The 26,227-nt window shown below is 41.5% G+C and overlaps 1 protein-coding gene across 2 annotated transcripts in view; it reads left to right on the top strand.

Annotated features, from left to right (window-relative positions):
- The window catches only part of msraa (methionine sulfoxide reductase Aa), a 70,541-nt gene that overhangs the window by 28,261 nt on the left and 16,053 nt on the right, over positions 1 to 26,227 (top strand). For both annotated transcript variants that reach the window (XM_026194169.1, XM_026194168.1), the window contains exons 2-5: positions 5,343 to 5,411; positions 7,231 to 7,350; positions 19,656 to 19,760; positions 25,209 to 25,315. In XM_026194169.1, the coding sequence (XP_026049954.1) occupies positions 5,343 to 5,411; positions 7,231 to 7,350; positions 19,656 to 19,760; positions 25,209 to 25,315 (401 nt within the window). The remainder of the gene's footprint in view (positions 1 to 5,342; positions 5,412 to 7,230; positions 7,351 to 19,655; positions 19,761 to 25,208; positions 25,316 to 26,227) is intronic.

Here is a 26,227-nt window from a genome sequence, read left to right as displayed (position 1 = left end):
GCGGAGCAGAAACAATCTGCAGTCTGTTTTGTCTTCTTTAAATCAGCGCGCAAAGTCAGGCAAGCATGAGAATGAAAATAGTCTGTGTGTTTTTAGTCCCATAATATGTCTGCTACTGCTTGTTGCTTGACTTTTTAAATGCAATACATGAACACATATTGGGCACCACAGCATTGATGAGCTCTTCCTTGGTGCACGCACCTGTGATTATACACACCAGTATACTGATTCCAGTAACAGTATGAAAATTGCCATTGTGAGGTCACCCACTAGTTTTTGAAGTCTCGTTTTGAAGCCATCACTGTCCTGGTGTTATGAAACTGAATGTGACAAGCGGTCAGACTGGTCAGTCAGAAGTGGTTAGCCAATGAACATATCTGGGATAATCCTCCTTTCTGATACTTACATTGAGAAAAAATTAAAATAAATTCAGTGTTTCAGTATGAAATTACTGACTGTGACCATAAACCCAGCAGGAAAGTCTTTGCTGAGGTCAGTCTGTAGACTTCCATAGGACTATACGTTTTCTTGCCCTCTGATAACCATTACAAAAAATGCACACTTAAGGCAGTTTCTTATTATGTTTTCTTTTTCAGTCCCGACAGATACGCCCAGGGTGCGATTGGCTGGTGGAAACAGGGGGGAATGTCCTTAGTTTTTAGCTCTTCATCTCTAAACAGTCTACAGCACAAACAACAATTAAATCAGGAAGCATGTTTCACTTTGAGTGTCCCCGCAGTCCTGTAAGTTTAGAAAGGAAATTGTTGGGGGGGGGCGATCCAGATTTCATTCCTTTTCATTTGTTTTTCACGCTGTTGCATTCTGAGATGATTTCATATTAAATCTGGAATTGAAATGGCATGGCTGGCACTAAGTAGAAGAGGAATTTAATTCTGGCATGTCAAATGATTTGTATTATTGTGTGGGACTGGGAATATTATACACATTAATATCTTAAACATAAATTGCGGTATTATAAATGCTGTGGTAAAGCTCTAAACTCACAAGATCATAAAGGTTACATTGAAAGAAATAATAAATATTTTTAAAGGCTGCAGAGCAGGTATTGTAGGGTAAACTATGGTTCCTGAATTATTTTAATTAAAAACAATAGACTAACTGATGTAGTTACTCTATTGGTACTTTATATTTCTAAAGATTCTACATATATAAGGTGGGTGTAGCCACTGTAACCTCATTTTGAAGCCTCTGTGTTTTGACTGCTATCATATTAGTTTTTTGAGCCAGATATTAACATATTTGGATGAGACAATGGATTGGTAATTTATCAGCTAACAACAGCCGTCGTTCTTAGCTGACTAATCTGAATAGATACACAGACACACATCTGCTAATTAGTGTTTGGTAACAATGCTGCAACTTCACCCATGAGAACTAAAGCACAAACTTCTTGGATGGTCGGTACCAGTGGATTTGAAACTAGGAGACAGGTCCCATTTGTGGCTTGGATCTACTGCAAGTGGGGCAAAGATGAAGAGAGGAAAAATGTGAAGTCAATCTGAGTTGAATGGATATATTTTTGGCATTAAAAAACAGGAATTTGTTGACGAACTTGGTGGCAACTTGGCTCTATTTTTATTGGTAAGGATTGATGGAAATTGTAGGGTGTGGGGCTTTGTTTCAGGTTCTGAAGTGCAGCATGCAGAAGCAGGAAAGCAAACCAGTGAGCATAATTTCAACAATACTTTGAAGTGTGCGCAGTTACTGTATCTGGGTGTCATTTGAACTAAAACATGAACCTTGTGAGCATTAAAAATCAGCCCTGCCTGGGAAATGTGTGGAAAAAAGCAGCTTAAATAGCAGTGTGCAATTGATTTGTCACTGCAGAATACATTTTTTAAAATGAGCAGAATTGCTGCACCGATTTTGTGAAAACTCAAGTCAGTCCTTTTGCAGAGCTCAGGCCAAACAACAAATATTGTGCAGTGAAATTATAAAAGCTGTAGTGCAATTTTATAATAAATAACGGATTTTTTTCCTATCTCATCTGAGTTTAAATATATCCTGCAAACTTATTGGTAGACATTATTATCTGCTCTTGTTCAAATCTTTCAAGAAACAAATGGGCTGGTGCATGTGTGGTTGTGTGTGCGTGTGGTTGTGTGTGCGTGTGGTTGTGTGTGCGTGTGTGTTTGCAACAGCTGTTACTAAGAAAGGTGTTTACATTTCAGAGCTTTGTTTTTTCTTTATCTTTCTTTTTCTATAACACGCAAACAAACACACGCACGCACGCACACACACACGCACACACACACACACACACACACACACACACACACACACACACACACACACACACACACACACACACACAGTGAGCTTTTACTCTCATTAGTATTCTGTCTGAATTTATTGTCTTTCCCACTGACATTTACATTTAAATTGTTTATCTTTCAGTGTCTTGGTGTGTGTGTGTGTGTGTGTGTGTCTGTCTGTGTGTGTGTATGGCATGCGTGTGCGATACACACACACACGCGCATGTATCTGTGTGTGCTTGTGTGTAGCCAGTAATGAACATGCCTTTGCTGGTCCCTGAAGGCAGCCATTACTAACACTCTCTCTCTCTCTCTCTCTCACACACACACACACACACACACACACACACACACACACACACACACACACACACACACACACACACACAGGATAATGTGGGAGGAGGAGGAAAGGGGATGCTGAATGTGTACCAGTATTAAGGTGCAGGATCTTAAATTTCCATTTGAAATCACAGGGATTTGCAGGTTGCTGAAGGTTGATGCTTTTTGGATTAAAGCTTCATTTGTGATGATTGTTATGACTTTCAACTCCCTTGGTTTTGTGCCAAAAATCATTCCGTTACCAGCGTTTATTCTAGAGTTTAAATCCAGTTTTCCGGTGTCTGGAAACTGGGGCATCTCAGATGAAAAATCTCTCAGCATCTGTCCAATTAAGACAGAAGAAGGCACCCAGTATCAGCACACTGGATTACACTGTGGATTAGCCAACAGACAACGTTTGGGTTCCTGCAGGGCAAAATGCTGTATATTTAGGGTTTTTCCTTCACAATGGGAATTTACACATCTTCCAAAAAGGTTTTAGTGAGAGCCCAAAGGAAATTATTTTTTAAGCAGTTTTGATAATCGGGCTTTTATTAAGTCAGGCATCCATCATCCATCATCATCATCTATTTTTCCAATAATGACAAAAAATATACAGATATTAGTGAAGATAATATAATACAGTCTTGCTGCCTTCACTGTAGTGTAATATAATTTTGTAGACACACCCAAAGAGCCATTCTGAGCCATCCTGATATCCATCTATCCATTTATTCATTTTCTGCTCCTCATCTGGGTTAAGGGTGGTGGAGGTTGAAGTCAACGCAGACATGCCCAGCCCTCCCTCTCCCCAGATACCACCTTCAGGTCTTCTGTGAGGAAAATGAGGCGGTGCCAGGTCAGCTGAGTGTCCTGGGCTCTCCTTCCAGTTGTTCATGTCTGAAACACCTCACCAAGGCGGCATCATATTCAGAAGCCTGAACCACCTCTAATAATTACCGTAGCAGTTCTACTCTGAGCCCTTCCCAACTGACTGTGCGCCTCACCCTTTCTGAGCCGAGGCACCCTTCAGAGAAAGCTCATTTTCACCACTCGCATCTGCAGGCTGATGCTTGCAGTCATTACCCACAGCTTGTGGCTATAGCAGAGGATAGAAATGTGGATATATGCAAGAAAATCTATAAGATTGCTTGACTATATATATATTATAGTCAACCATTCAAATTTAGAAAATTCTTTTTTTGTCAATATTCTAAGGTTGGTAATTAAATCGGATCAATTTGGATTTGATTTGTGAAATACATAGAAAATATCCAAAAAAATAGTTTATTCGCTTTATTCTTTATTATACATTCACTTTACATCATATTTAAACATTTGAACAAATAATTATGTCACTGTACACACAGCAGCTTTTTCAGCGTGTATCAATTGCAAATTTTGTGCACAGTTGGACATTAGGAACAACAGGGATATTGTGCAATGGGATACTAATCGAACAGTAGGATAGTAAAGGGAGTAAAGGCAAGGAGGTGCAGTCATTTCCAAACTCCCAGTCAGGGCAGGAGATGGCTGCAGCTCCAAACCTTCCTCCAGAAGAATAAGACAAAACATATATAAGAGAATAGAATCCAGAGGAAGATGAGAAAGTGTCTGAAGATTTTTGTTGGGCTGACACAGGATGAAAAGCTGCTCATGTAATCAGACAAACAAGGACGACTCATTCGCTCAGATTGTGATAAAGTGTGTCTTTTTGTGTTTGTACAAAATGAAAAGAAAAAAAAAATCTGAGAACACCAAGTGCAAAATGTAAAAACTGATAATCAAAAATCATTTTCTGATGTGTGTGCGCACGCATTGCTGATTGGTTGGCAGTCCATCTGGCTGCTTTTGTCTATAGGCATGCTGCCCCTCATGTCAATTATGCGATCACGCGTGAAGACTGTGTGTGTGTGTGTGTGTGTGTGTGTGTGTGTGTGTGTGTGTGTGTGTGTGTGCATGTATGTTTGCGTGTTTTTGTGAAAACGGGGGAGGGTGTAAGAAGGGGGGATCCAGATGTTACGTTTATTCTCATTCTCCTCCATCATCACATTTAATTTAATCCATTTCCCTCCCCCACAGCATTGTACAGCAAGCCATCTGTACACACACACACACACACATGCAGCCTCCAGCATGCTAATGCTAATGTGTGTTAGCCCAGCCAGGTGGCTGGGTGGCCTCAAATGGGTCCTTGTGCACCTCTGGCTCTGTGCTGATTGGAGTGAATGCAGCTGCTATGAAATTATGTAGATCTGTTCGCCACTGTCTAAGTGGGTCACTCAGTGTGTGTGTGTGTGTGTGTGTGTGTGTGTGTGTGTGTGTGTGTGTACTACATCTTGTGTATTTTGGTGGTGCAGTCTTGTTAAAAGCATGTTTTTTATTGAAATTGTGCTGTACGTTTGGAAAGAAATTCCCCGATGATAGCTGGCTACAATAAAAACTGTTTAACAGCTATTTTAAAATGATACTGGCATGAATATTAATTACATTTACAGATAAAGTCTGATTTGGCATACGCAGAGTGGTCTTTGCTCCTATACTGGATTCGGGAAGACATTAACATGTTGGGAAACATGTACCAGTGGTGCAAATCTAATGAATAAATCCTCTCAGTGTCTGTAAACAATGACCACACTGCAGATAACAACATAACTGAAGCAGAGAATAGAGCCGGTCTTCAGCCGTTTGGTTCTTATCTTTTAATTCTCATACCTTCTCTTTCTTTGTCACTTGCTCCTGCAGAAAAACATGATGTGAATGGAAACAGGACTGTTCCACCTTTTCCAGAGGGAACAGAGATGGCCATGTTTGGTAAGTGTCTCCAAACACATACAAGGAAATTGATGCAGTTTAGCTTAAATGCTGATATGACCTAAAACCTGCATTGCAGCTTATTGTAATTGTAATTTCAGTGATTTCAATTTCAGTCTTTACTGCCTTGTTAACTTCAGTATTTCTTGTACATGCACAAGCCACAAAAAGGGGAAAATATAGTCATGTACACATACAAACAGAAAGTGGAGGGCTTCCTATTGATGGTCACGTTGACTCACATGAACTTAAGCATAAATGAAGCTACCTACTTCTTCTCTACATGTAATATTAGACTAGTCACCCAATGTAATGCTGAAAATTAATTGAAAACATGCTGAAAAATAAACTCCAGTTATGAACCAGGCTTGCTTTTAAAACTCACAGCCATAGGCTTGTATGTTACGCCCAGATTTTTGCATTTTTAATCTGAATATATTTCATCACGGGGTTAGTTGCTGCATCCTTGCCATTCCTGGATATATCTGTGAAATTTAAGTTAGCTATATAACACCAGATTCAATTTTTGTAGTTATTCTTCTTGCACTGTTGTTTTTAGACCTATAGCTGCAAACACTCTGCTTCTCTTCTCTTATAATTTGTGTAATTCACCTTCCAGAATAAGACAAAACATATATAAGGTTAGCCTACAAAATTAGCATTGCAAATAAAAATAAAACACATGCATACATATATAAATTATACTGTTTCATGTTGCTAGTACCAGATTTGCTTCATTGCACAGATTCAACAAGGAGCTGGAAGTTTTCCTCATTTGATCCATATTGACACGAACACGTTACACAATTTCTGTAGATTTGTTGGCCACAAATCCATGATGATGGTTCCACCAGATCCTACTGGATTATTGTACTTACCGTTCCCTTCGATCAGCTCAAAGCAATCTGACTATTCTCCTCTGATCTCTGGCATCAAGAAGATATTTTTATCTAGAGAACTGGACGGATATTTTCTAGGTATTCTCCTATTTTCAGCTCATTCTCTGTAAACCCTGGAGATGGTTGTGGGGTAAAATCCTAGTTGCAATTTTTGAAATACTAAGGCACATACAATCATGCCGTATTCAAAGTTACTTGAATGTGTCTTTCTTTCCACATTCAGAAAAAGCTGTTTTTCACCCCTCACTTTTGTCCATTTCTACACAGTGGATGTCTCTTCCATAGTGAGACGTCGTATCATGCTAATCTGAAAACTGGAGTTATGCAAGTAAAATAAAGTTTGTAGTTTTTAGCTGTGGATATAAGACTCTGTAAATATGGGTTTACTATAAAAGTCTGAGAACCGGGGTTATGCATGTAACCTGCAGTTTATTTCTGATTTCTGTATTTCTTTTTGTTTGTGTTCATCATCCACAGTTTGGTCTAAAGCACGCAAACAGTTCCTATCAAATCCACGTCATGAGATTTATGATTTTCTATTGACTACACTAAATGGATCTCCAACCGTATTACATGACACATGAAAAAACAATTAAAAGAAACAAATGTAGAAAGAAGAAAATAAGTAATTTACCATCCACCGTACAAACTCGACTCCCAGTCAAACGGCATCTCATTTTCTGTATTTGTCTGCCTTTATTCTTCATGTAAATGCTCACATCAAAGTCAAACATCTGAATCTTTGTGAGTTTTCTCTGCCAACAGAAGGTAATGAGGGACTCAAGTCAGTAAATACTCCCACAGATGTGATGCATGGTGTGACCTGGTCTTTACTGTCTTGTTAAATTGGATTGGTTGTTAAAGACTGCTGTTATTTGTTTTATTTGTTTTATTTATTTATTTATTTTTTCCCCTCGAAGGTATGGGCTGCTTCTGGGGTGCAGAGAGGAAGTTTTGGAGGCAAAAAGGAGTTTATTCTACCCAAGTGGGCTATTCTGGGGGTTACACATCTAACCCCACCTACAAGGAAGTTTGCACAGGTACCCTCTGCTTACCAACACACACATAATCATGTGTTTTCTACTGTGACTCAATAAATTGTGGAAAACAAGACACACATAAACAGAAGAGTGAATCATTTCCCACAGGCCCTATTATACTGGGGCATGGATAAGGCTGCTATTCATGCCTGACCACTCTGAGGAGGAGCTGTGTGTGTGTGTGTGTGTGTGTGTGTGTGTGTGTGTGATGTGTGTCCAGACCTCTCAGTCGGCCAGTAGAGAGTGAATCCATCATTAGATCTGCATCACCATCTGTCTCTTTTACTTTTTAACTTGGTTTTATTCTGTCAAACAGTCGCATCGATGTGGTGCAGAAAAGTTTAGATGATTAATTGATAAGTTCGTGTTTTTCATGCTGTCTGTGTGTGCAGCGTGTTAAAGACACAAAAATGAAAGAGAGCAGTTGGCTTTTGAGTTTCTGGAAAAAAAAATGTGAGAGCAGCATTTGAATAGAAAGTACCCTTTTATTTATAGTGATTATAAACATAGCAGCAAAAAGGAGGCCCGACTGGAGATTTGATGGTGTAAGTTTAGGCAATTTTTTCGTAAATGCATTGGAAGATCCCAGAATGAAGTCAATGACGACAAATATAAAAATGACTGCAGAAGGAAATAACAGGCAACTTCTAACTACAGGGGTTCTGACTGAACTATAATTTCTAACTTTTCTTTAATGGGAAATTCAATTTATGTCTATAATAAAATGACTAGCATTTAATAGCTTTTACATTTCCTTCTGCAGCGCCTACTGGACCCTCTATCGCCTTCAAACAAGTCTTGAGACAAAATTCTCCAGGTTACTGGACACAGATTTCTTTTGCACAAATAAAATCCGAGCGAAGCTGAATTGCAGTTTATTTCATTTTATCTAAGACAGGGCATGGCTCTGTAATTACACCTCCAAAACACAAATTGGTAGCGGGGTTCCCATGCTGCTGACTTGATTCTCTTACTTCAGAAAACTAGGAGTGAAACGGAGAAGATCATTTTTGAGATGGAACAAAATGAATACTTTAATTATTGCAGTGCAGACAAGAGACGGAGTTCATGCACAGAATAGCAGAGGTATGAAAACAAGGCGATGGCAGATTACACTGGCAAATTACATTAGCATTATGTGGAATCTAGATAGAATAACATCCCATAATGGATCACATTATGTTCTACAGAGGGGTTGTGCACATCAGTAACCATTCACAGCTGCAGTCTGCATCGTGACCATGCTACATTTCTGGGGAGGCGCATGAGGGCTAATTTAATCATATGAAAAATATCAGAGACTGATCGGCAGGTCAAAGGGAAAACAGCACATTGATACCTCTGACATGCATGAGTATACAGTTTGGTAGCATGATTTATCTGTCAGCAGAGGCTAAACCCAGAGGTGTGTTTGTGTTTCTGGACTTGGAGTCCTAGTTAAAAAAAACTCTGGGATACTTTTGAGACATTTGGCTTCACGTTTCAGCTCATTTATGTCCTTCTTTAATTGTAAGCAGACTGACAGCTATTTTACATTTATTCATGTTATAGAGTGATATCTTATCTGTATGCTGAATACTTTTGATGATACACTTTCAAGCAGAGGCACATCTTGTGAGTTTTTATTAAAATTCACCTTTCATATTCAAATGCAGCGCAGTGACAGTCCTAAACTGGCATTAACTAACTGCTCTCACTGTTTCTGAAACAAAAACACCTACCGCGAACCTGGTTTGAACTGCTGGATGTGTGTTTTAATTAGCACGGTATCTTGGCAGACTATTAAAAGAGGGCACTTGGCTAAATGAAGTGCTCCTCACACCTTCACATCTTCAAGAGACACACACAACCGGAGGGGGAAAAAAAAGATTGATCTGAATATTCATTGTTGGTTAAATATTTACAGTCAGATCTGCGTAGGTTCAAAATGTGATGATTATATTAGCATATTTTTCTCTTTTTTTTAAAGATAGAGCACCTGAGTTAGTATAGATGTAAAAACACTCCCACACACTTCATTATTTTTCTCACTTGCTGTCTTTGTTTCTGACTCTCTCACTCCACTGTGTGCTCGTCATTATTTGAGTTTGAAGCCATCTTCATACACGGTCAAAGGAATGTGTGTTTATTTTTACCGTTTGAAGCTGTAAAAACTGCCGTGAAGATGAGTGCTTGTGCCTGCAGCTTATTTGTCGCAGTTAATCAGGAATGGATGGATTTAATTTTTTAATTGTACATAAACCCGGAATATTATAAAGACACCGCGATAATTAAAATTATGGTATTTAAAAAGGAATTTAATCAGTTGTTAAAGTGAATCATTTAGCTCCTCCTCCAGGCTTTTCTTATATAGTACTGGGCAAAAATCTTCATCCACCCCCATTTCTTTCATTCTAGTAGTAAAAAAGGCACCAGTGTTGTGATGTGTCAGCACATAACAACTTTACAAATATCCAAACTTAAATGGTATATTTACACACTGTTACCTGCAGCCTGTTGCAAAAGTACATACTTTGTTTACATTTTGTTTAGTTGAACCAATGAAACAGACATGAAATACTATTTTATGACCAAGAAGGTGATTCCCAAAGAGCTATTCACCATGTTGTGCAGTGTGTCATTAAAAAAAAAAATCGAGGAAACTGGATAAGTGGAGGACAAAAGATGATGTGGCAGGTGTTAAAAACTTATCTTCAGCAGATGAACAGTATCTGAGAGTCGAGAGAGTTGCAGCTGAAACTTTAGTTGATCCAGGTGCTGTTCACTGAAGCCTCGTCGGAAATGGCCTCAGTGGAACAGTGGCTGTCAAGAAGCTTTTCCTAAGGAAAGGAAACAGGAAGAAAAGGCTGAGGTATGCCAAGCTACACTGGACTGAAAATCAGTGCCAATAGGTCTGATGGAGTGAGGAATCCAAATTTGAAGTTTGTGGTTCAAATCGTTGTCAGTTTGTGTGGAGGAGGTCAGGAGAGAGGTACAACAGAGTGTCTGCAGCCATCTGTAAAACATGGTGGAGGGTCTGTCATGGTTTGAGGCTGTACTTCAGCCAGTGGTGTTGGGGATCTTGGCAAAGTTGATGAAATTATGAATGCTGAAAAACACTGTCAGATTTTGATCCGCCATGCAATTCCATCTGGAAAGGATCTGACCGGCATGGCTCAGGGTCCCAAACACAGTGCCAGTGCAAACAACATGATTGAAGAAGTGTGGGATCATCTTGACAGAGAACAGAACAAAAGGTAGCCAACATCCAAAGAAGAGCTTTGAATGTCCTTCGAGAAACCTGGACAACGATTCCTGAAGACTTCTTAAAGAAATTGCAGGAAAGCTTTCTTAAGAAAGTTCAGGCTATGTTGAAGAATTAAAAGGTGATTACACAAAAAATGACTTTCAAGCTTGATAAAATTGTATAACCTGTGCTTTTGCCTTATATACTGTGTTTGCAGATGTGTCAATAAATCGATGCAACTATTTCCTGTTCTACTATCAAAATGTAAAGAGATGACTGGTGACTCTGACTTTTACACAGGGCCGTCTTATTATGTAGATGGATCACATTCAAATTTGTGAAGTTATAATGAAATAACACTTGATTTAAAAGGCTGATTATAAGCATATTTTTAATTTACATGTTTCTTGTAGTCAGTTTGTTACAAGAATGGACCAGTAGTATATATGTATCAGGGCTCTAGACTAACTTTTTGCCATGGGCGTACCGGTACGCCTAACTTTAAAAAGTTAGGCGTAACGGCACAAAAGTTAGGCGCACACAAATTTTATAATAATTTATATAATATAATGTGTTTTTCTGGATACACTGTGCTTTTTCAGCATTCAAAAATTGATGACACCATGTCAGAGCACTGGCTATGAATTTCAGAAGGATCAGGCCTTAACTTAACAGAAAAGTTAGCAATAGTTCTTTTCCTATTACAGCTACATCCACGTCTGTCGTGCCTAGGCTGCTCACTAGGGCTGGGTATCATCACTGATTTCTATAATCCATCCATTTCTTCAGTATTGAATAACAGAAAAAATAGGCTTTCTTGTCCGAGGTCATTTAAGTGAAAAAAGAAAAGAAAAAGACAGCAGCCACAGCGCTGTAAACAACGGTAGACTGGTGGGTAATAAGCGAATGAATAATACAGAAAACAGAGATTGGAGACGGAAGCTGTTCTTGAAGTATAGAGAGAGAGAGCTAGCTGTGCATGAATGTGATTTTAATAGTCGTGGAAGCAAAACAGTAAAATTCATGACGCATTGATCAAATGTGAAGCGCAGTTTGCTGCTTCTTTTGCTGCTGGCTCGGTGAATTTTGGTTGGAGAGAGACAAAACCTGCAGCTCAGAATCAGCGCAAAAAGACGTAATCACAGCGCAGACCGGACGCATCAGAATCGCTAAGCTCCGACAGCGTGTCCGTCTACGGGCCGTCGGGTGAGAAAGCCGAGAAAGACAAAGCTGATTCTGATGCGTCGGTCCGCTCTGTGTTTACGTCTTTGTGTGGAATCCGTGTACCTGCTCTCATTTGCTGTTTGGTTGTTGTTGAAATGGTTTTGTGAGCTTTAATCTGAGAATCTGGCATTTCTGGCAAAACACAGTTATATTTAAAAGTCGATTCAGGATTTAATGAATTGATATCGCTTTATTCAAGCTACTCACCTCCCACTTCCACCTGCACTTTCAACTGGACCACGGCCAATCAGAGAGGTCCCGCCCCTGACTATCTCTGATTGGTTTAGTCCACGATAGGGGCAAAATGTGTGTCTGTTGTTGACCACAGGGAAGGTGCAACCAAAAAATTTTTTTTAGTCGCACCACTGAAAAATTTGGTCGCATTTGCGACCAAATTGGTCGCACTCTAGAGCCCTGTGTATATATATATCGTAATGTAATATTAGACAGCACAGAGGCACTAATCATGGCAGCACAGGAACAAGCTCTGAGCACAAGATCCATAAAGGCTGGGGTCTATCACACCAGACACCATGCACCCCAGGTGAAGACTGTGTAAAGATGTCCCTGAGACAATCCAGCACATAACAGCAGGGTGCAAGATGCTAGCAGGCAAGGCATACATGGAACGCCATAACCAAGTGTCCGGCATAGTATACAGAAACATCTGTGCTGAATATGGCCTGTAAGTCCCGAGGTCAAAATGGGAGACGCCCCCAAGGGTGGTGGAGCTAAGATCCTGTGGGACTTCCAGATACAGACGGACAAAATGGTGGTGGCTAACCAACAGGACATAGTGGTGGTAGACAAACAGAAGAAGACGGCCGTAGTGATCGATGTAGCGGTCCCGAATAAGAGCAACATCAGGAAGAAGGAACACGAGAAGCTCGAGAAATACCAAGGGCTCAGAGAAGAGCTTGAGAGGATGTGGAGGGTGAAGGTGACGGTGGTCCCCATGGTAATCGGAGCACTAGGTGCGGTGACTCCCAAGGTAGGCGAGTGGCTCCAGCAGATCCCGGGAATAACATCGGAGATCTCTGTCCAGAAGAGCGCAGTCCTGGGAACAGCTAAGCTCCCAGGCCTCTGGTAGAGGACCCGAGCTTGAAGGATTCCCCGCCTGCAAGGGCAAGAGGGGAATTCTTTTTTTTATATATGTGTAAGGGATGGATATAGCCATCCACTGCAACATCATCATTGGTTTCTGGACTTTTCTGGCTTTTAAAGCCTTTAAAGAAGTTGCTGCTAGGGAGCAGTAGGCGAAAAAACGTGAATCATCTTGTGAGAGTGTTTCTGCATTCTGTGCAGAAATTTCGATGAGAAGGGTTTAACCATTGAACTCTGACGGCTGACATCATACAAGCTCAGCATTCATCACCTGAAAAAAGCAGCTACTGAGGAATATCAACCCCTTGCGAATGAGAGAGCAGCCAAAATAGTGTCTTCTTTATCTTGGGGGTTATCAGTAGGGATGGGTATCGTTTAGGTTTTATCCGATACCGGTGCCAAATCGGTACTTTTGAAAGGGTGCCGGTGCTTAAACGGTGCTCAAACCGGTGCTTAAAGAATGGAGAACACAAAATTGGTCCAAAAACCTCTCATGTTTAGCTGTTTTTTTGTAAAAAGATAACAATGTTAGCCTTTTCTGCAGCTATGGGGCATATATGGTATCACTCTTGGCTGGAAGCAGTGCTTAAACAATGGAAAAAACACAAACTTTGTCCAAAAACCTCTCATGTTTAACTGTTTTCCACTTTTTATTTGGTCATTTTAGCCTTTTTGGCCAGGGTGAAGGGAGTATCTGCCATCAAACAAGAGGACAGCTGCATGTAACTACTACGGTGTTTGGTAGTTCACCTTGCATGCATTAATGTAATAACGTGGTGAGCCTACTCAACGTAAATTACACACGAACAGCATTAAGCTACTCACGCAGAGAAGAACGGCTGCTGCTGCATCATCATCCATCATCATTTCTGCTACACTGGCAGGGCTAGGGGCCAGGACTCTCCTCTTCGGGTTTTTGGGGGATGTTGCTAACTCCGGGTCCGATAACAGGCACCACACCCGCAGTAGATGTGCTCGGTGTGAGGTCTCACAGCAAGCTATCAAATACGGTGCATTTCTCAGCTTTTAAAAAAAACCAAAAAAACCCCACTATGCGTCGCCAGGTGTTTCATCGGATTTGAGGTGTTACCTCCTTTGACAGTATCCCAGTATCAGCTTAAAGCACTTGTTGCTGCTGAGTTTGCATATTTTGCTGTGAAGTACAGTCAGACTTTTGACCGCTTCGCCTTGGGCATTTTTAATCTGTAGCTCTGCTCTAAAAGAACGTACGTACCTGGACCCGCCTACTATCCTCGGAAACGTAAAATGATTGGCTAGAATCTAAAGTGTATCACAGCTCAGGAAAAAAAGCACCGAAATAAAGCACCGAAATGTGCGCTGCTTTTCGGTCTGGTTACTACCGTTTATGTCAGAACCGGTGCCATGATACCGGTACCCATCCCTAGTTATCAGTGCTGCCACTGCTGTAATTATACAAAGTAAACATGATATATCATTTCTTTTAATTGTTTTTTGTTTTTCTTATGTTGTCACACACTGAATAACACAGCTGACACTCGGGGGAAGTGCTCGTCAAGTCTAGCTGTGCAGTCCCAGTGGGCTTATAACACCATAGTTCCAATTTGGTAAAATACCCACACAAACAGATTTATTCTTTCAGTCACCTTTTATGTTTAGTTGGTCTCTGTCTCTCTCTTATTCTGTGCTTAAGTGAACAACAAAAAAAAAGAGACACATATATGTGTTGTCTCAGCGGTACTGTTAAGTAATGTCCAAAAATTGCTGGAGGTCCACTGTCTTTGTGTCTTTAAATGGCAGCTGCTGTGTTCATTTCTCTTTTTATTATTCCTGGATTCTGCTGGAGTAGTTTTGTATAATTTACACTTCAAAGTAGTCCTTATTTATTTTTCATTGAGGAGTTCATCCTGTGTGAAACAATCATCTTTACCTCCCCCTTGACTGTCTACCTCCCACAAACAGAAGGTTTATGTCAGGATCCTGGGTCATTCGACCCAGCGCTCTTAGTTTTCCTGTGTTCCTGTTTCATGTCAAGTTCATTTGTTATTCTTGGAGTTAATTTATCGGTCCTAAGTTGCTTAGTTTATTGAGCTTCCCCTGCTTGTGTTACATTACATGTTTTCCCAGCCCGTCATGTCTGTGCTCTCCCTCGTGCTTCTCTGTGCTTTTCTGTCCACCTCTGGTCTGTGTCTCTGTGTATTTCCTGTTTACTTTGAAGGTCCATGTCTTATGTGAATGTGTCCTGCTTTGCTTCCTTGTTTCGCCAGCTGTGCCCTCCTGTGTCTCATTCCCCTCGTTACTTCCCAGTGTATTTAAACCCTGTGTTTCTCTGACTCAGTATTGCGTCGTCCCTCATGCTGTGTGGATCTCCCTGTGTGTTAATTTGTTATTTCCCAGTTTAGTTTAGTTTGCGTTGTATACTCGTTTTCCGTGCCAGCAATTAAAGCTGTGGTTTTGAGTTCATCCCTTGTGTCTGAGTCCTGCATTTTGGGTCCAACTCCTGCCTGCCACACAGTGCTTCATGACAGAACGACGCGACCAGACATGGACTCAGCAGGCTCCGCCCGGGAAATTGATTTGGCCTGCATCCAAGGTCTGATAGAGCAGATTTCCCACACTGATGATGTCCGTGCCGTGACAGTAGGAATCAAAGCCATTGAAGCCATCCTCGAGAGGAACGCCCACTTTGGTCAACTCGGAGGATTTATGGACTCAATAAACATGGTGCGCGAGGCCCGGGAGGTACTGCAAGCCCGAGAGTTAGCCATTCTCGCCCGCTCCCGGTATTCAGCGCCGAAGCCACCACCGCTGCAGCAGCAGATGGAGCTCTCTGCAATGCAGCAGCGGCCATTAAAGCGCAAGGGGGTTTCCACGCCACTGTCGCGGAATTCTTCACCATCCACGTCCAGCTCTGACCACCGCTCACCTGCCTCTTTTCTCACAGCAATATGGTCAGAGGAGGAGTCAGATTCTACCTCTCTGCCATTACCGGCAACCACCACTATCTCCACTCCCATTTCCAGGGGGAAGCAGCAGCAGCGCAGGCAGCGAAAATTGCCACGGACGGAACCCAGGACTTCACCAGAGCAAACGCCTTAGGTGAGTGTAAGTGATACTGAACAGTTTACTGGGTCTGAAGGCCCAAGGTCTGATTATGTTATGGCTGAGAAGAAAAAGACTGTTTCCTTTGAAACCAAAATTTCCCATTTGGGTGATCTAAAAGACTGTTCTCCTCATGCTCCTCCCGCCATAACAATGCAAAGAACTGCGGTAAGCTCACTTAGCAGCTCCGTCTCCTGTGTCCCCGCTAGCTCCGTCTCCTGTGTCCCCGCTAGCTCCGTCTCCTGTGTCCCCGCTAGCTCCATCTCCTGTGTCCCCGCTAGCACAGTCGTTATCTCCACCACAAGCTCCATTTTCACCTCTACCATCACTTCAGTCATCCGTTCGGTCTTCCATTCAATCGCCCTTAGCTCCATCATCCACACTACCACTTGCTTCTCTTCCACCACAACCATCACTACACTCAGCCATTCAGGCTGCTACTCAGTCAGTCATTCAACCTATAGCCCTGCCATTAATGCACTCTGTAGCTGAGCCATTAACCGCCCGGCCCGCAGCCAATTCAGCCACTCCTCCACCCGTTACACCTCCACATCGTCACTGCTGCCCGCAGCACAGCCCTTAACCCCGCTACCCATAACTCCGTCTTCAGTGTCCCCTCTCCCTGTAGCTCAGCCATTGGTTCTGTCATCAGCAGCTATGTTTGCACCAGAACCATTAGCTCAGTCTCCTGTGCAGTCACCTCTAGTTCAGTTTCCTGTGCAGTCATCTACTCCACCACCTACTCCACTCTCACCACAACCGTTACTACAGCCATCAGTTCAGTCCCGTGTGCCAGTTCAGACTTTAGTGCAGTCCCCTGTAGCACTTCAGTTCCCTGGTCAGCTACACACTCACCCACCTAGTCAGCCTAATGTTCAGTCAGGGGTCCCGACACCCTCTGGCCCTGCATCTGCTCCTGCTGGAGGCTCGAGTGAGTAGATCAAGCACTCTGCGGCTCCCGCGCCGCCATCTACCTTGTCCGCTGGGGGTTCTGGTGAGCCCGACCAGCCCTTCCTCATGTCTGCTGGAGGGTCCGAATGGCCCGTTCAGCCGTCACCTGCAGTGTCACCATCCGCAGCTGTTTCGGCTTCGCCTGGTCCGGCCTCTGCTTCGGCGTCGCCTGGTCCGGCCTCTGCTTCTGGTCCTGCGGTTGTTACACCGCCGTCCAAGGTACGTCCAGCACCTCAGCATCACGGCCACTTTCTGGGCCTCTAGACGTCATTGCCGTCGTTGCCGTCCGCATGGTCGGCCCCCTGAACTGTTTCCACGTCGCCGCCGTTGCCGTCCGCATGGTCGGCCTCCGGAACCAAACTGTTTTGGACTCTCGTGTTGCCATCCTCCGGGTTGGTCCCCTGGATTATTGATGAACTGCTCCCTGTGCGCCAGTGTTTTGTGCACATTTTGTTTTACAATCTTTGTGTTCCTGTTTGTTGCTCCGTTCCGGTGTATTGTCCTGCTCCCACAATGCCTGGTTATTGTTGAGTTTTTGTTCCTGTTTTGATTTTTCCAGATTTTTTCCCCATGTCTCCAATCATGTCCCCCCCCGTAACTTCACTGGAACTCGAACGATGTTTTTCCACTTGTGTCTTTTCCAGTCTGAGATTCGTGTCTGCTCAAGAGTCTGGCTTGACTTGATTGTGACCCCCTGTGTCTCATCATATAGTCCTGTCCTCCCCTTTCGTCATGTCTTTGTGCCTGTTTTGGGGCCTGTTTCTAGGCCTTAACTCCAGAGTTTTGACGCCCTAAACCAGAAGAGTATATGGAGCTGGATCAGTTTTTACCAAAAAAAAAAGAAAAGAAAAATCCAGAGTATCCTGAGTCAGATTAAATCCAAAAGTGAAATCTTTCAAAGCTGGGCCAGGCCCCCGCCTCCGATACAATTTTAATGCAAATCCATTCATAACCTTTGGAGTAATTCAAAAAACAAACTGAAGTAATCACATAACCTTCTTACTTGTCAGTAAACATTATAATGAATGCAAATGTTGCCTAATGTCTGCTTGATCTGTAAAAGCATGCAACTGCTTATTACATGTATGGAATTTATAAAATGATGTTATGTAATTGTTCCACTGCCATCAAACACCAGTTACCAGTAAAGGCTGTTTATACCGGTGCAAAGGAGTCTTAAGAAATTCATTCATTTAGTTTAACAAAAATAAGAGAAAAATAATATTTCAGGTCATTGCAGGTTGATTCTGAATTAATGATAGATTATCAGATTATTTTGCAGCTGAATGTCTATTAAGCTAACAGCTGCAGCATTATTTTTTGTGGTTCCAACCACTGCTGTATTTCTCGTGCTGTCCAAGATGAATTAATTCCTGTGAGACTGGCCTGGTGAAGCATTAATTTAATATCGACTGCTGCTTTGTCTCTGTTCGCCAATATCTTTCCGTAGGAATCCATAACTCCTGATATTAAAAAAGTAATAAGACAGAGAGAGACATAGGAGTGGAGGCAGAATAAGAGATGGGGGAAGATGAGGTGTCACGTAATGGGTCACGCTCATTACCAGCACCAGCTGCTGTTTGACTGTCTGTAACAGCGATTGTTTGTAGTGGTTGAATGTTGAAATCTGCTTTGAACCAGTATTTAAGAAAAAAAATATTCTGTTTTTTTTAGGTGTAAAATATGATCATTTTGGAGGCATTCAGAAAATATACAAATATCTACCTTAGAACTCCTTAGCTTTGGATATTAAAATATATTATGTGAATACTGTAAGTTATAAGTCTTGTGTGCTTTTTCTTATTTTCTAAAAGCTTCCCTTTAGTCATGACTGTTTTGTTCACATCTACTAGAGGGATCAATAACTCTTGATTTTAAAAGCTCCAGAACCAGTGAAAAGGTGAACCTTGAGTTGAGATTCTTCTGTCAATGACAGTGAAGTCTAGATTAAAATATTAAGCTCAAATTGAGAGACAGTATGGATGAGGTACCTAAAATACAGCTAAGCACTTACAGCTGCTGACGAAGACCATGTGATGCAAGCAAAGGATCCAAAGGAAAACAGTAAGAAGACCTTCAAGGCTGGTTTGTTAATGGCAAGTGAAGAGTGATAAGCTGTCAGGCTGAAGTTAACAAAATAATCTTAACTCAAGGTCCTTTTACTGGTCTATTTCGCTTGGTCCTCATCATGACTTAAGTACTTATTTAGCTAGTACTTCTGGATTATGGGTAATAGCTTGCTTGCAAACCAGCAGTTAAAATAAAATTGGATCAACTGCAGTCCACTTGTTATTCCGAAGCTTTTCACTGTATTTTCATCAGTAGCTGGATTTGTTCAGTAATGCACAACAAATCGATGTAGACCAGTGACTCCCAAGTCCCTCATTAGAAAGGGCTTCCTAGTGGAAAGTCAATATGGTGAAAATATTTAATGTGTTACATAAAAGCTAAAAACAATTTTGCGGGTGATCTTGTCCATAGCATCACATTGCTTCAGTTCCAAACTGGGGCCATCTTAACCTCCATTCACATTGAGCAATGCAATGAAACAACCCAGGTCCAAACCAAAAAAAGCTCTTAATGGAGCTGTGGAAAATGTGAAAGGAAAAAAAATCTAAATGTTTTTTCATAAGCAGTGAATTAGGGGGAATGATTCATCAGTTGAACACGCTGTACCTTTCCGTATCATTCATCTGCTCACAAATGTTGTATTTTGCAGGCAGGACAGGCCACGCTGAGGTGGTCAGAGTTGTCTTCCAACCAGAGCAGATCAGCTTTGCCAGTCTCCTCAAAGTCTTCTGGGAAAGCCACAACCCAACTCAAGGTACATCATTCACCAACAAACTCATTACTTTGGCCCCAAAGGAAAACACTGAGGTTTTTTTTTTTAAAAACTGATAAACAGAATGAAAAAGTGGCTAATGCAGTGAATACTGAAAAGTGTAATTTTTCTTCTTACCTTTTCCCCATTATGCTTCATTTTCTTCTGATTTTCACCAGGAAATTCTATTAACCCGCACTAACAGTAATATCAGTTTGTAATACATTCAAGATTTTATTAAACTGAGTGAGAACAGGAAGCATCATCTATCATCGTATGTATCTTAGAATACCATTAGGGAACTATTATGAGGATAAAACTGATGAGAAAAAAAGAAAGAAAAGTGTTTGGTTTAAAGATGGCAACAGAAAAAAAACAGCTAATAAAGCCTTTTGAAACAAAAGCATGTTTTAGGCTCATTGTTTCAAAATTACAGACTCAGTTTTTTCAGGCTGGCTCAACTGTTAGCTGCTATTTGCCAACTTCTTAAAGCTTAGTTTTAATGTTATTTTTTAACTTGTTACATTGCATTACATTACTTCTAGTATAAATAATATATTACATTTTCAGCTACCTCCTGAGAAATGTAACAGAGTACATTTGCATTACCAGAAATTATCCACCCTTTTGCATTTAGCTGGTTTAACCTACTTTACATTCACCTCCGAGTAAGTGTAAAGTAGGAATACCGTATTTCCTGGACTACAAAGCGCACCCGAATATTAGCCGCACAAGCTAAAATCAGGGGATGGGTATCGAATCCCCTGCTCAAAATCTGTTTTGTACATACATTAGCCGCACCTGACTAAAAGCCGCAGGTGTTTCAGTGTTGACTTATCATATGTAAGAGAATATGCACAAAGGGAATTGTCAGGAAAGAGATGGCTGTTTGGAGACACACCACTTTTATTAATATTTTGAAAAACAAGTTATGGGTACATATTTGCATAACTTTTTAGGTATATGTACAAGTAGCAGTAATTACAAGTACGAAACATGTACTGTGCTTCATAAATGAGTAACAAATGTAGTACATAACAATAACCTACAGCACACCAGAAAAATAGATTCGGACTACCTTTTAGGCTCAGGTGCAGCGACACGGCTTTAACACGAAGAAAAGTCAGTCATTCACCACTAAAACCACCAAAGTCCTCTTCTCCAGTGTCGGATACGAACAGGCTCAGGATGGCTTCGTCATCTACTCTCAGCTTCATTCCTTCGTTGTCACTTTCAAAACCAAAGAAATCCTTGTTGTCAGTGTCAGAGTCGAACACCCTCAGAAGGGCCGTGGCGGTGTCCTCCTCTCCATCATGCAGCAGTCCAGCCCTTCGAAATCCGTTGGTGATCGTGGATGTTTTCACACTTTTCCACGCTGTCAGATTCCACCGGTGGAGTTGAGCATAACTTGCTTTTCGCAAGTTTATCGCCGCTCGTCATCCACGACTCCCGCTGAACGTGTAGCGCTACTTTGAAGTTTGTTTTTCGCACTACTTGTACGACACTATGTTGCCTGGCGGATGGACACGTGACCAACATACCACTCTTTAACCCCGATATTGTGTGTCTGATCACATGCCCTTCCGCCAGGCAACGTAGTGCCGTACAACAGCGGAACAAACAAAACAAATCGTCTTACGATATCACAAAAATTATGGACAATCCATAGAAAAGCCGCACCTGACTAAAAGCTGCAGGGTTCAAAGCTTGTGCAAAAAGTAGCGGCTTATAGCCCGACAATTACGGTGCTAGTTTATTTCATAAAGTCTTTCTCCTCATCTCCAGTGTCAGTGTCATCTTCAAAATGTCTGTTTCCAATTAAAGATCATCCACATGTTTAATTTGACAAAGATTTTACACCAGATGCCCTTCCCATTTAACTGAACTTGGGACTTGGTTTTCACTATAGAGACAGCAACCAATCACTCACAATGAAACCTAACTAAGCTTACATGAGCAAATTACATGACACAGGCTCACTGCCACGTGCTAATCTTTTCATGTAGTAAAGTATGATTACTCACTTCAGTGATTGGCTTCTCCTTCTTTCTGATGGTGAACTGCAGAAGCAGCTATTTCTGGTTCTGGTTACCTTTTTGGTAGTGCAGTGGTTAGCACTGTTGCCTCACTGCAAGAAGGGCCTGGTTTCGAATCCAGCATTGGGCCGGTTTGCATGTTCTCTCTGTGAATTCCCTGGGTACTCTATCTTCCTCACAGTCCCGAGAAATATAGTTTGTAGAGTTAGATTAATTGGTGATTTTGTGTGTTAGCCCGGAGACAGACTGGCAACCTGTCCAGGGTGTATCCCACTGCTTGCCCTGTGGCAGCTGGGATAGATCCCAACCCCCCACCCGTGACACTGACTTGGCTAAGAGAAAGAAAGTGATTGGCTGATGCTTGAACTTTTCTTGACTTTTCAGTGCAAGCAAAGCAAATCAATAGAACCACTTCAGTTCTGCAACAAATGACATCACCCTGCACTACCGAACAAAAGAATCAGGGCACACATCTTAATCTTTGAATTCAGCTGTTTTTGGTCCCATTTCCACACGTGTATAAAATCAAGAGCCTAACCGTGTAGTCTGCCCTTACAAACATTTGTGGAATATTGGGTTGTGTGTGGTACTGTAATAGGATGCCACAGCTGCACCAAGCCAGTTCAGGATATTTCTTCCCTCCTAGATATTCCACTATCAACTGAAAATGAAAGCGTCTAGGTCATCGAGTGCTAAGGTTCATAGTGTGTAAAAGTCGACAATGCTTTGCTGACTGCGGTAACTCCGCTAACTCTGGCGTTAACATTGTAATGGAAATCTGGGGAGGGAGGAGCAGCTAGCAGGTCTAGCGGGTGTGCAGTCTGGAAGTTAACCAGATAACTTAGTGGCTAGTCAGGTAGGTAGACCACTAATCCATAGCTGTCGACTCTACGGTCATACAGGTCCTGGAGTCGGTTAGTCCATTACAACAACAGTGAAGAGATGAATGTGATTGGCTGTCGGTAATGCTACGGGCCATACACAACTCTAGGGGTCTCCCCTCCTACTATAATAAAGGGAAGTTCCCTAGTGGTGCTATGTTGTAATTACGGTTGTTACAACATCAGCAGAAAATCGTGCACCACGAGTTTCGTGGCATGTATTCCATGTAGGGATGGGTATTGATAAGATTTTCACGATTCCGATTCTGTTTAACGATTCGATTCTTTATCGATTCTCTTATCGATTCTTTTTTAAAAAGGAGAGCACTAAGGTCGATTAGCTTAGAACTGTGTTTTATATCTTCTCTTTGAACAAGATAGAAATTTAGGAGTAACATGGCCTTACAAACCCAGCAGTGAGATCTTAAGAGATCCATAGCCCACGGCTCTTCAATGGGGTAACACAGAGTCCCCAGGAAAAAAAATTGTAAATGTAAAATAATAAAATAAATATTCTTCTGTAGCAAGAACAAAGTATAACATAAATTATTCAGTAGCAATTACACAAGAATATCCAGTAATGTCCCTGCCTACAATTAAACACATTCACTTACCAAAGTGAAATCGGGGGCATCTGCTGTGGCAAATGGGTGCAAGCCTTTTACCACAAACTTAGTCACTGCTCGGTGACATTCGTCTATCCTGGCCTGAAAGGAGACGCTACCGGTAGACTGCAGCGAGAACTGCCAGCATCTGAGCCAGCCAGACTCTGTCTGTCTCTCTCATCATGGTCACCTAAATGCACAGTAATGGCAGGTTTTGTAACAAGGCAGATCGTGCTAACATAATATGCACTGTTAGTTGGTTATTTACCTGCCGCATTAACGGGAGAGGATGTGCAGACGTTACCGCTGCTGCTGGGTTGAGCTTCACGAGTCCGGAGCGGAATTAAAAACACAACATTCATTTAAGGTCTTCGCGTGTTTTGTGAGCAAATGCTTTTGCATATTCGTAGTGTTTCCTCCCTTAAAGGAAATCTCTACTTTGCAAGTATTGCAAGTCGCCCTGTTGTCATCCGTTCTCGTAAAGTATAACCAAACTTTTGAGCGTTTGAGCCGCTTAGGCGCCGTGTTCCCTGCCAGGTAAATGACGCTCCGCAACGTGGTGACATCATTCGGGGCGAATGGAATCGATAAGGGAATCGTTTGCAAAAATGGCAAACAATTCCAAGGAATTGAAACAGTGGGAACCGGTTCTCAACAAGAACCGGGTTTCGATACCCATCCCTAATTCCATGGCCCTGCAACTCCTTTAGATATAATGTGTAGCAAGCTAAGTGCTTTTGTCCTCTCTTTTTATCACCCCACCACAAAATAGTGTAAATTCTTCCCACAGTATCAAAAAAAATTACAGTTTTCAGAAACAGGTTTTCATTCATTCACATATAGGATAAATGTTATTTTATCTAACATACATTACAACAAAAAGATATTATAATATGTCAACATACTGAAAAGTAATGAAGCATGTAAAAGGTCATATTTCTGTAATGATCCTCATCTTATTGAGAGAAAAATGGGAGCTGCTGCAGCTGGTGTTTTTCCATGCTTGCTTTATGTGGTCCTCAGTGTTGCTGTTTATAGAGACACAGCAGTCTCCTTGATAATCTAACATCCCTCTTGTTTTTTTTGTTATGATCATCACATTTAATTATTTACTATTAACTTTATCCTGTCGTTTTGGCAGAAGGGTCTAAATGTTAAAATAACTCATGTAAATGCACTTTAGGAGTCACATTTCCATGTATACAGGCTTGTTCCTTTATATTTCTGTAACTCTATAATTTCTATAATATGTTTTTGAATGCATCTGTTATCTTTGTACTGGCTGCAACTGTGAGTCACGTCTAAATAAACGAGACCCTTCAGAGCCACAGGGTCCTGAAAAAGCTGCTCCAGCATTAGTTTGAATTAGTTTGAAACATGTCATTTTTTGTCTGCTGCTGCTTTGAATGAGAGGCATAACATGTTTAGGCAATCCCTTCACATAAAACTTCCCGATAAACACATTTAATGTACTGATTTAGATTTGTTATGCATGCCAATGTCAGCAGCGCAGGTGCAGGTAAAGCTGATGATATTTGCTGTCAGTAGGTGGATGAAATATCTTCAGTCACATTGGAACATAAATGTCTGCACCTGCGTGTGCGTCACAGATTGACCCACACACATTGCCATCATTAGAAACCTTTGAGTTAACCAGACGCGGTTGTCGACAGGCTGACAAGATGACAGTTAAATGATGAAAGGATGCACGGCGAGATGATCAAATCAGTCAAAAACAGCATTCAGTTCCACCAAGACAGACAAGTCATATTTTTGGAAATGTTGTCAGCTGTTGTTTTCAGATGATGTGACGTTCCCTCTGCCAAGAACTGAGGACAACGGCACCTCGCATCAGCTGAAATCGTCAAATCTTGATTTTTGTATTTATTTTTTTGGTCTGTTTTTTTTTGCGTGTCTGTTTTTGTGCAGGGATGCGTCAGGGGAACGATATTGGGACGACATACCGCTCTGCCATCTACACCTACACAAAGCAGCAGCTTGAGGAAGCTCTGGCCTCCAAAGAGCAATACCAGAAGGTACACGAATATATCTGTCATTTGTTTTTATGACTGGGTGATTTTAAATGCCTTGTTTTTGTCTCTTTGCCTTTAAACATCATATGCTGATTTCAGAAGCCTTTATTCTGGATTTGAAAAAAACCCAAATATGCTAAATGATGAAAAAGGCTGCACGGAGAGACATCCCATAAATATGGGATAGATAGTGACTAGAGGCCCGTTTCCCAATATGTAAAGTGAAACAACAGACTTTATTTCAAGCATATCTGGAACTAAAAGTAAAAGTCTTAAATGGTCTTATGGTCAGCAGGTGGTGACTCCTCTGGTTGTCTATATAAAAACTACTCTACTTCTCATGCCCACAATGCTCAAGTCTCAAGTCTCTGTTAGCTTGTTCTCCTTCCATGTGCTTCCATGGAAAGCCAAAGGCAGACAGAGCAGATCAATGGCAGATCAATGGCTATATATAACACTGATTATGTCAGAATGTTTGTTGAAGTGGGTTGCAAAGAGGATTGCAGATGCATAATAACTATAGTAACAGCTTAAGCAACATGGTATAGGTGAGATTTGATAACTGGATGTGTAGAAGCATCTCATCAGCCATGAGTTGTCAGCTGCTGTGTGCTTGCACTGAAATGAGCTGATCTGCCGGGATTGTGGCTGAGATCAACACAAACTAGTCAGATTAACCATTTGTATTCGTATTCCTGCACAGATATGAAGAAACAGAAACATTTCAATTTTTTATGCATTCATTAAAAGAAACCCTCCAGCATATGATGTAAAGCCAGTAAAGCCCTGCATCCATGTAAGCGCACCCTTTGTCTCCTCATCCTCCATTTGGATTCTTTTTTCTTCCTCCTTGTTACTAACTTCCATTTACCAGCATCCCCCTCTGCTTCTCAGCCCTCTTTCTTGCCGTCTGTA

The sequence above is a fragment of the Astatotilapia calliptera genome, chromosome 15 (genome assembly GCF_900246225.1).
Source record: "Astatotilapia calliptera chromosome 15, fAstCal1.2, whole genome shotgun sequence".
Classification (NCBI taxonomy): Eukaryota; Metazoa; Chordata; class Actinopteri; order Cichliformes; family Cichlidae; genus Astatotilapia; species Astatotilapia calliptera.
This window is presented reverse-complemented; position numbering and strand designations above follow the sequence as displayed.